This window comes from Uranotaenia lowii, chromosome 1, assembly GCF_029784155.1.
Source record: "Uranotaenia lowii strain MFRU-FL chromosome 1, ASM2978415v1, whole genome shotgun sequence".
NCBI classification, from domain to species: domain Eukaryota; kingdom Metazoa; phylum Arthropoda; class Insecta; order Diptera; family Culicidae; genus Uranotaenia; species Uranotaenia lowii.
Genome location: NC_073691.1, coordinates 17,753,518 through 17,765,479, shown reverse-complemented (window position 1 = coordinate 17,765,479; position 11,962 = coordinate 17,753,518). Strand labels below are relative to the sequence as shown.

Sequence of the window (11,962 nt, the reverse complement as noted above, 5' to 3'; positions counted from 1 at the left end):
TATTCGCTGGATAAACTAAATGAAACACTTCTTTAAATTTAATTTGAAGGACTTGCTTTTATTAATTTCAGTCTGACCAGTTTGACTGACTTACTGAAATTATTCTATCGAGACTTCCCCGATTACTTCGATCACTATAGAAAATTAGAAACTACCGCATGTTCAAATATAGAAGCGTCGTTGTCATGTATTCTTGTTTGCATGATTTGGTTGGAAAAAGAAAAAATGACAGCTACGATTGCTACGATTCGTTTGCCTCCGAATGTAGTAAAGCATTGCTGGGTAAAAATGAGTGATTTTCGGAACATTGCCAACAAACTAACCGGAAGTTGAAGCGATGAGGACGGACAACGGAATGACCAACCAATCCATGAAGAAGTTCATGAGGCAAAACGGGATCTTGCATGAATCCACGGTTCCATACCATCCCGGGCAAAATGGGGTTGCAGAGCGGATTAACCGGAGATCGTTGAGAAGGTGCGTTGTCTTCTATTCGATGCAGGATTGAAGGATTCGGACCGTTTTAGGCCAAAGCTATTTCAACGGCAGCGTATGTTGTCAAGAGATCGCCAGTGAAGGGCTCGAGTGTCAAAAAACGGTTTAGTGGCAAGAAATCTGATTAATCCGAGCTGCGAGTATTCTGGTCGCAATTAATGTGCCGTGCCAAAAGCGAAGTGGGACCCGAAGTCGAAACGTGGTGTTTTTATTGGTTACGCTGGACAATCGGAGAGATTGTGTATATACAACCCGAGAACGAAAATGGTTGCGATATGCTGTGATGTTGTTTTCGTCAGTGAAGCATGCAAATCATCGTTGAGTTTGAATCCGGGAGCTGAAAAACAGAAGGTACCGATAGTAATTTAAAAACGAGTTTAGTGTTCCGATGAAATTCAAGCCCCAAGAAGATGTTGATATCACAACTCAAGATTGCGATAGTGACGATGCTGAAACGACCGAATTTAACAGTGCAAACGAGACCTTGACGCACGCCGCGCTTCCTACGCATAAAGAAGATCAACAGAAAGATGTTGTCAGGCGCACCGTACGGGAGCACAAACCTCCAGGCAAATATCTTGATTTTGACATGAGTTGTAGTGTATGTCCTGATTTTTTTACAACGTCTCAGACGAGCTGACTATCCGAAATTGTTCGATGACTTGTAGAAGTGAAGAAGCAGCTTCTGTCCATGTTTCGACCTGGGATAGGTTAAGCAGTAGTAATATGTCACAAAAATCATGAAAATGATTTAAAATTGCGTTGCGTAATATTTGAACGCTGCATCTTCGGCATTTCGATAGGAAATTCTAAAACATTATTCCACTTCAAAAAGTAGCCGCTACGTCAACATCCGTCGTTAAGCTTCGGAACATATTTAGTTGTTATTTCTGTTGGGTGTGATTTGGCGTAGTGGTTAAAGCAGGACGATCATTTACGTCAAACATAAGTCAGGCAGTTTTTGAGCCTTTGAAACTCCTATGTTACTGTTAGTAGAAAATAAATCTCCTATGTTACTGTTAGTAGAAAATAAATCGAAATTAAATTCTTTCCTAGAGTGGAAGCTTGTAGGACTAGATCATTAATGTTACCTGTTGGAAGTTAATCCGATAATAGGCGAACGCCGCAAATCAACATTCATTCAATACATTCAGGTATTGAAAATTTCGGCTCCTGTTCATCACAAAATTCTACAACCAGGTAACACAGCAAGCGTAGGTCAGTGGAAATACAGTCCTTTATTGCAACCTGGCGAGGGATATTTATCGGATCACAGCAACCTTTTCCAAATCAGTTGCATAGCTAGTGAGTGGAAAGCCAGTACAGTGAAACATTCAAGTGTGATAATCTATCAGCAAAATAATCATGGAACAGGACTCGTCCATCGAAGAATTTCAGCCGCTGCAGCAGCACATCAACCATTTCCCGAACGAGGTCCTAGATCACATCTTTGCCTTCTTGGCCTTGCCGGATCGCAAATCGGTATCGTTGGTTTGCCATCGTTGGAATAAGGTGGCGTTTGCGCCACACTACATGCGAAAGATAGAGCTACGATTGATCAGCTGTGACCCGGCCTTCGACGGCGGCCGCTTCGAGGCGCTCAAACAAACGGAAAGGATTTATCGGAACATCTTGGCTTTCCACGTTCACAGTCTGATATCGCCCGATCTGATGAAGCTGCTTTTTGAAGTTCTGTCGTTTCTTGGCGGCAACTTGGAGAGTTTCTATTGTCTAAACCATGTCGGCAAGCGTGAGTTGAGGCAGATTTTGCAATTGGCCCCGAATCTGAAGCAACTAATCGCGAGGGTTCAGGAGGACGAAACATACACTGAACCAATGCCGGTGATGGAACATTTGGTGGATTTTGCAGCGTTGAGTCAAGTGTTGCACAAGAAAGGATTAGAAATTGAATCCATGTTCCCCAAGCTATCAAAGATGAGTACACATTTCGTCAAGTGCACCGATTACAGCAGGGCAGTGGAAGCTTTTCAGCATTTTGGACCGCAGTTGCAGAGCTTGGAGATCTCTGCAGATAACAACCTTCTACCATTGGATCAGTTGCGATTTCCTCAGTTGGAGGCAATTCATATGAGCGGTAAAATGTGCCTCTCTATCGATAACTACACGTTGAAAAGCTTTTTCGGTCAGTTTAACAACTTGAGCGAAGCTTTCATAGACTGCGCCGTTCAGGACAACATCCTCGAAGTTATAACCAAAACGTGCAGCAAACTTCGAGTGTTGCACATTGCCGTGGATTCTCTGCGAGGCCCCGGATTCGCTTCCCTAGGACAGCTGCCAAATTTAAAAACCCTCTCCATCGGTGGATTGCTACGTCAGGATATGTTGAAGGAGTGCCCCAAACCGATAACCACGGTTCTCAATCTGGACATTCGGATTTATAAACAGACGACGTCTACCGAGGATTTCTTTCTGCTGCAGAAGGTGCTTCCTAACATCAGAGACATCCGGGTCCATTACGTGGATTGCGCCAACCCCAACATGACCCTCTCGAAGCTGATCCGTAGCTTTCCGAAGTTGAAGCGACTGGAGATCCAAGTCCAGTGCCGATCGCAGAAGGTCCAGCGAGCCCGTGCCCTCAAAGCGTTGGCCAGTGTAGAGGAGCTGATCATCAATGGGATCGATGTGGCCATCAACGATATACCGGAAAGTTCGCAGCTGAAGCGATTGTATATCTTCTATCTGAACAGCTCCAACGACGACGGGATCCTGCGGCTGGTGAGGAGGCTGCCCGCGTTACGATTTCTGGAACTGGGCTGGTGCCGGGGGATTACCGAGCATGGCGTTCATCAGATCCGACGGGAGTTTCCTCAGTGCGTTGTTCATCTGATGGCGAACAGATGAGATGTTAATGGTTTTATTTTACGAAGTTGTAGTTTTAAAATTAAGTTATTTTTATATGAATGTAAAGTGTAAATTCTTTTTTTGACATTTTTTACTTATATTTACTGTAAGTTAATGAAAATATGACGATATGATAATACATTGAGAATTTGGAATATTAAATTTAGACTTTTTATTTTATCTTGCGATATTTCTCTGATTGATTTTAAGCAATTTTTTTCTGTTCTTCCAATAAACCCAAACCCAGGTTTCTAATCAAGGATTGACGAGTTGTTGTCAAGCTCTATCCGACAATGTTCGCCGTCATTCTGGTTCATCCCGATGAAGCCATGCAGCATCGATCGAAAGCGGGATATGTCGGCGACGAATTAATGCACCGACAGACTAACTTTGGACCACTGTCGAAGCAAAATCCGCTCATCCCTCAACGACTTTCTCCTTCCCTGATTTGCCAGAAAACAGCTTCCTACATCAGCAAGGCTGCTGCATAACCGGAACGCGATTCCGGATTTCTTTCCGAGCGCGCTCTATCTAAATATGCAAGGGTGGAAAACTGCCAATCTCCAGCTATTCTGCGAGTTGCAGTGAAAGGCCATTATCGCGATGATTTAGAGTGACTGGTTTTCTCATTCCTCCAATACTCTGAGAATCGACTGAAAAAAAAATAAAAAATCCACCTAGCAGGTAGTTGAGACTTTTTCTTGAAGTAAGTTTCTCTCTTTTTAAAATTTAATTTAAACCTTTCCAAATTTTCTTCCTGCAGGAAACGTACCGGAAACACAGAAAATTTCTAACAGTTAGATCCCGCTTTCCCAAAGAGGGGAACTCGAAAGCCGCAGTCCAGCATCCTGGTTCACGTTTCCAAATCACCATCATCGCCGATTCCGCTGAGGAACCATATTGTGCTTGTGTGTGGCAGGGAAAAATTTGAATTTCGAGGGCTGCTGCTGACCGCGAATTTTCAACCCTTGCGAGCCTTTTACTGGAGCCTATAGGAAGAGGTTTAGAATTGAAGGGTAGAACTGACCGGGTGGGTAAAATTCTATAGACTTTCTAACCAACTCAACCCTCAAGTTAATTCCGTTTCGACCATCTCGACCAATCGACAGGGCAGGTGTGTTTGTTGTTGTGGTAGAAAGCATCGATTTTGTTCCAAATGTTCTCCCTCAAGCGTTCGTCTACCAGCGATTGTTAACCAACTCAGCGCTGGTCCCGAAAATTCTAAATTTTTCTTGTCAATAAAATTTGAAACTTTTCGTGTTGTTTTTAACCTTGAAAAAATTGTTCAAAATTGTATTTAATATCATCAAACTGTTTCACAATCGTATGACTTTTGACAATTTTGAAAACTTTGACATTGTTGACAATTTGATAGTTTTGGCAATTTTGAAAATTTTAACAATTTAGACAATATTAACAGTTCTGACAATTTTAACAGTTTGACAATTTTGAAGATTTTGACAATCTTGAAAATTCTGGCAAATTTTGACAATTTTGTAAATTCTGACCATTTTTGAAATTTTTTGATTTTTTGATTAATTTTGTGAATTTTTAACAATTTTGAAAATTTCGACAATTTTGTCAATTTGGTAAATTTAGTCAAATCTGCACATTTTAGCAGTTTTGAAAATTCTAACAATAATAATATCTAGACAATTTAAAATTTCTGTAAATTTTGAATGTTGACAATTTTAAAAATGGTTAACTTTGGAATAACAGGTTTATGGTCGATCCTAAAAAGTGTCTTACTAACAATCCTTCCTTCATCCTTCATTGACTACTAGGACGTGGCCGGCTCTGTTATTGATAATTTTTAAAAAAGGAGAGCATAAGTTTTTTTTGCATTGAGAATGAACTGCTAATCCCAGGCTGCATTCTTCTGGCCCTTGCTCAAAATTGATGACCTCGATCAATCACGGAGTACTAAGCAACCATTGGCGATGTGAAACTCGATCTACTTAGCCACGCCAGCAATCACAGAGCTCGAAATGTATCAAAAATGTTTTTTTTAATTGATCAAAGAATTATAATGTTTGTAAAATAATGTTAGTGAAGCATTTTCCAACAGAAATCATAAAATTGTATATCAAAATGCATGAAAATTTCATCAACTTTTCAAATCAAATATTTAAAAAATTTAAAAAAATGACCTTTAACATGAGAATTGGTAAATCAATTTTAAGTTGTGTATAAAAATACTATATGCATCGCCGAATAATCTTCAAAACGTATCAACGTATAGCCCAATTTATGATGCAACTTTCATCTGAAGACACCAGAGTGGATCAACAACTCTTTTAAGAGTTATGGAAGAAATGATGGGAATAAATCTCTTTTTTGCATCGAAAACAAACAATGGTGGGACAAAACAACTTGGGAACAAAAGTACTCATCAAATCAGGTGATTTATTCGTGCTTTGAAGAGTGTTGAAGTAAACTGACTGTGGTATTTTAGACACCGTCTAAAGTTTATTTACAGTTTGTCATATTAAAGGTCATAACTTTGAAATTACAATAAAAATCGAAACGAATCGAACTCCAAAAATAAAAATTTTAGAAATCTGAAAAATGCATGTGTTATTAAGTCGTGAAAATGAATCAAATTTTCAATTTTGGGAAAGATCTAGATACCTTCAATTGTGACAATTTTGAAAAAAGCACAAAATACAAAATTGTTTGCAGTTTGAAGCAAGAAATAATTACAAAATACATGGAACTTCATCACCTCATTGATCACAACCCAAAATCACACTTAAAATACACTCGAAGATTCACTTAAAAGTAAGAATTCAGTGGATTTCTTCATTTCAAGTGACTCATGTACATTTCACTTACCCCTCACTTAAATTTAAAGTGAGCGAGTCAATATTCACTCACTCATCACTTGAGTTTTAAGTGACTGGCACTTGAATTCTACTGTACGTCCACTTTCTTTTCCGCTCACTTGACCGATCACTTAAAATTCAAATGAATCGAGGAATAGCGCATGTCAACAATGTTGGGATTGAACGTATTTATTGTGGTTTGGAAGGGAAACTCAAACGAGTTGTGTTTGCGCTAGTAGACGCAGAAAAGAAGCTATTTATTAGTATGAAAACAATTGCAGAGCTCGATGAAAGTATTGCCATGATGGTTGTTTGTTATAAAAGGAAAATTGTGATGAATAAACCGTAACCAAAATATTAAATTATATTTTTCTTTTATTTCTACTTTTTCAAGCCATCAAGTCCTGAAGACATTCAAGTGCGACATATACATTTCACTTGGCAGTCACTTAAATTTCAAGTGAATTCATCCACATTCACTTCAGTCGTCACTTGAATTTGAAGTGAGAAAAAATATTCACTTCCCCATCACTTGAATTTCAAGTGAATGTCAGGTTGTAATTATGTTTATTTTCAGAGTTCAAAATGGCAAATTCTAAAGAGCAGCGTTTAAGGCTTATGCTGGATTTGGATTTTCCCAATTCTTTAATAGGCGATTTTGGCGGTAGTTTGTGTTAAACGTGATGTAAGAAAAAGTTATTTAAAGGTGTTATCATGTTTCAGCTTGTGGGTTGAACGGAACAGATTTTGTGGTTTGCAGCAGGGAAGATTTAGAAGTCGCACTATCCGCAGTAACCGATCTGCCTTGGGATTACGATGGAATTTTCCTTTCGCCATAAATTTATGGCGAAAGCGTAATGTAAGTATTTGAAATCGTAGTGCTGTTCTATAAATGTTCTTTTATTTAAAAACGCGAGAGATAATTAACTAGAAACTTACGTAGAAACTCAGATAAATTTCACTGGAACGTCATAGTGTAATTCACTTGACCGGTCACTTAAGTGAATTCACTTGACCCATCACTTAAAATTCAAATGAAATTACGTATGGCGAGAATTTACTACAGATGTCACTTATTTTTTAAGTAAAAATTATTTTGGGTGTACATTCAAAAATTCACTTTGCTGCTAACTTAAATTTCACTTCGCCGCTCACTTAAAATTCACTTGACGGTTACTTAAAATTCACATGAAATGACAAATGGCGAAAATTCACTCCAATCGTCACTTACATTTTAAGTGAAAATATTTTCGGTGTAGTATACCCATCCCTCAAAAGTCTACACCCAAAATAATCTGCACGTAGCGGCTACGTGAAAAACTACATAGTTTTTATCCAATTGATTTTCACGTAGATGCTACGGTAGAAACATGTAAACGCGTTGCTATAAGAATCGGTGCATAATGAACATCAAATAAAATTTACGTGAATTTTTAGTGAGTACGACATGATGTGATAATGCAAGATTCATGAAATTCGTTTAGTATTGAAATGTAATTAATATTGATTCGCTCGTTGCTTTTGTTTTTCTTTTTATTTACATTTAAAAAAGACAAGAAGTTTCTTCAAAAAGAAATTTATTCAAAATTTCATTTTGCACAACACAAACCGAATTTACACCAACACTTAATCACAAAAAAGCAGCAACAGTCCCCATTCTGTGTCTGGTTCGATTGTGTTATCCTATAGAAATAAAATAAAAAGTTGAATAAATAAAAATGAATTTTCTGAATAGTTAATAAGATTCCTTTACCGGATCAGTCGAGGATTCGTTTTCTTATAATTTCTGGAAGGCACTCGGATTTACTTCCGCAAAGGGATGTTTCGGGGTCTGAAAAAAATAAAATAATTTCGTTGGTTAGAAATTTTAATTTCACTATGTCCAAATCAACGGTAAATCTATTTGGCCACGAATCCCGAATATTGTGTCAACTCACCTTATAAATAATTCTGAGAACTGGCAAAAGGAGCGGTTTTCGGTGTAATACTAGCGAAAACAAAACTCAACTTTCTCAACTGCTTTTTCCAGAACGAACAACACCCAAAATAATCTGCACGTAGTGGCTACGTGAAAAACTACATAATTTTTATCCAATTGATTTTCACGTAGATGCTACGAAATCAATATGTAGACGCGTCCCTATAAGAATTTGTGCTTCAAGGGACGCACCTACATTTTACGTGAATTTTTTGTGAGTTCAACGCGGTTTGTTTATGAAAGCCACGGGAAATGTTTTAAGTATAGGAATGATAATAAGGGGGGTTTTTTACTTTCTTTTTTTTGTTATTTTTCATTATGATTTAAAAACTTAATGTTTTTGTGAATAAACTTTATTTTCACAATCTTTGCACAACATATATATCATTCTCTGTGTTTATCACTAACACTACACTTATTCAATATTGAAAACACTTTTATTTTTGTACATCCTGCAACACAGCTTCTTTTTAGGAATTCTGTAAAAATTTAAAAGTATGCATTGATAACCAATGTATTTTTTGAATAGAACATATTTTACCTTGACGTGATTAGTGTTCCGTTGAACATCTTATACGAAGAGTCCCACCAAAGAAGCCATTGAAGTCCAGAGGCATTATTGCAATCAGAAAAATACAAAAAAAAAACAAAAATTAGCTGATTACAATTAACCATCATTATCTCTTACCAAAACGACAAATCAAAAACAGATTAAATCCTCTTTGCTAACATGTCTCGCTGATGACAACAAATGCAACGGCTTCCAAAAACTTCACAACAGGAAACAATGACGGATTTCAATTTCATTTTCTAATATGAATTTACCACCAAATGCTGCAGAAAAATGCACAAAAGGGATTTAAAATCATCCACTTAGATTTGACGTGAAATTCATGAGTCAGTTATGTAGAAGTAAAGTATTTACTACCGGGGCGTCCTTGATACACTGTGGCTACTACAAGATTCACGTTGAATCGATATGATGCATCAAAATGCTAGTTCACGTGAAAAATCCCGTAGAAATAATTTCTAAATTCTTTTGCGTGTAGTTATTGAATTTTTTTTAAAATTTTGATTTTTGCCTTGAACAGTGGCCGCCATGACACTTGGTGGCAGAAAAACAAAACAAGCCGTTTTTTCAAAAAATCACGAACTTTCAAAAATATTTCGAGATATGCCGTCATAACTTTTGTTCCCAGTGTATTACCTATTATAAACTTTACTTATTAGAAAATTTATATGTTTCAGTTGAAATCTAAGTAAAAAATCATTTCATTCTGCTTGCATAGAAAACCTTCTGCACGTCAGTATTTTTTATTTTATTTTTTTAAGATAATTATGAGAACTTGTCACGACTTGATCACAATTCGAAAAAAATCCGACTTTTGTGCAGCTTCGATCTGCCAAGCAAATACTAGTGAATCGATTTCCTTTAAATTTTGTGCAATGATCCTTCACTCATACCTGCACATTCGGTGGGAAAATAGTGTTGATCCAAAGCGCCCAGCTCAAATGCGAGCTGTGTAAAGTTGTGGATCACCAGTGCAAGCTCTTGCGGTTTGTTTGTTTATTTGTTTGGGATATTATTTAATTTGTTTTTATCTCTTGACGAATGTTGAAATTGTCAAAGAAAAAGTTACAAAAAATTTATAAATATTCGAAATATTAAATTAAGACAATACTTACAATAAAGAAAAGTTAGACTGACGAAATTGCAAAAACTGTAATAATTGTAGAATCTGTCAAATTACTTAGCTTAGTGGCAGCTATGTTTCGGGTATGCTTCAAATATCAACAAACCATTAAAATTTAATTTTAATTTAATACCACCATAACGTCAACTCTTCTGCATTTAAATGATTTCCGGTGCGAAGAATCCATTACGAACACTTTTCCGGTAATCCGCATAATCGTTGCAAGCTGCGAAAAGCTGTTCGTCTGGTCAATAATGTGCGTTCAGAAAAGTCGGAAAATGCCGACACATTCCGGGAATTTGGTTTTTCTTTTTAACTATAACTTGTAAAGAGCTGCTAATTGTTTCACATTGTTCTATTAAGATTTGCACACCATGGTACTAGCCTTCGTAAAAAAAAAAGTTTAAATTCCAAATTTTTCTTCCTCTGGAAAGGCAACGATTTCAATGAATAACAACAAAGGGAGCTCGAGGAAACTAACTCATGTCCAATTTTAAATTGAAATCTCGTATTACACTATAGCATAGGTCGGCAACCTGCGGCTGTTTGGATGTATAACTGCGGCTGTTTGTATGTATAACTGCGGCTCTTTGGATGTATAACTGCGGCTCTTTAGATCAATGTGTGAAAATTTTGAAAGTCTTCGAAATTTTTTAGAGTAAACGGGCGCAACATATGTTTTCCTTCCAGTTCAGATAATATTTTCCAGGATTAAAAAAGAAACCAAAAAAACATCTATAGAACAAATTAACAGCATCTTGTCAGTTTGCAACCAAGGTAAGATTTAGAAATCAGTTAACGTTCTTCTTAAAAGTTTGATTCTGATTAGGTCTGATCCAGCATTTGGAAGCCTGGAGAAATTTTTCTTCGGTGGTATGGGAAGTTTTCCGTAGAATTTGTTTTCTTTGTTGTTCTGATTTAATCGGATAAAAACTGAGCATTTTTTAATAGTCAAATAAAATCCTCACTGTTGAGATTATGAGTTTGTTATTCTTGAGTTGAATATTTTAAAAATAAGTTTGCTTTACTACCGTTCTAATCAAATATGAACATCAGATGATGATTCAAGTAATGCTTAAATAAAATTTCTGTGTTAAAACTTTTTGTTTTTAAATTTTTCAAATATTGAATTCCCTCTCTCAATGTTCTTTTTCAAATCCATGAAAGCATTTCACAAATTTTAAAAAATTCAAGTTCTTCTTTTGAACATGAGTTCAAGTGAACAAAATTTTCAAGTTTGTGAAAAATATTTTTTGAGAACTGGGAGCTGAGTCCTTGTTCTAATTTTATAATTTCATAGATATATTATGAATATTTTTAGGTATTTATTCAAAGGAGCAATTTTATTTGGTAAAGAAGCATTTTCTTCCATAAACTTTAATGTATCTTCTTACAACTTTTACATCCTTTTTTTATTCTAAACTTTATTCCTTTATCATGTTTCTGCAATTATTTTTAAAACGTCATGACTGTTTTAAAAGTTGATTTTGATTTCTGGGTCGTTATCAAAATTTTGGTTTTGGTTTGTTCTAGTTCTATGAAGTTATGATCAAAAAAGTAAAATTTGAGTTAAAAAAATCGGTTAGTTGAAAAATGAAATACAGCGAAGCAAAGCCAAAGTTAGATGTCTATTATTATGTAAGATTTAATACCTATTGTACACGAAGATCCAAGATAGCTATTAAAACTTCCATTGGACCCCAGCATATTTCTACATCATCGGATGAATCTAGGCGTGATGATTCAAAAAACCACTGTAAAATACACTGAAATACAGCAAATCTGTCAAAAATTAAAGTATTTAAAAAAAAATTTAACTGTTTGCAATATTTGAAATTGTTTTGTTTGGAATATTGAAATATTAAAATAAATTTATCACACAACGAATCTTATATCATTATAATCGGTTAACATTTTCGGCCAAATTTCAAATATGAATTTGTGATTAGTATTCATAGAACATGAAATATTTGAGACTCAGAGGTTTAGACATTCTTTTTAAGATTTCATCAGTATGGAGAGGACACAAATTGAAAGGGCTACGATTTTGAACAGAATTGAGAATTTAAACTTAAATTTTCGTTATTGAAAAATATAATTATTGAAAC

General features: G+C 36.0%; 1 protein-coding gene across 1 annotated transcript; it reads left to right on the top strand.

Annotated features, from left to right (window-relative positions):
• Window positions 1-888: 888 nt before the first annotated feature.
• LOC129739045 (uncharacterized) lies at window positions 889-3,373 on the top strand. Its single transcript, XM_055730420.1, has one exon. The coding sequence runs from the start codon at window positions 1,861-1,863 to the stop codon at window positions 3,355-3,357; it is 1,497 nt and encodes a 498-aa protein (XP_055586395.1). The 5' UTR covers window positions 889-1,860; the 3' UTR covers window positions 3,358-3,373.
• The last annotated feature ends 8,589 nt before the right edge of the window (window positions 3,374-11,962 follow it).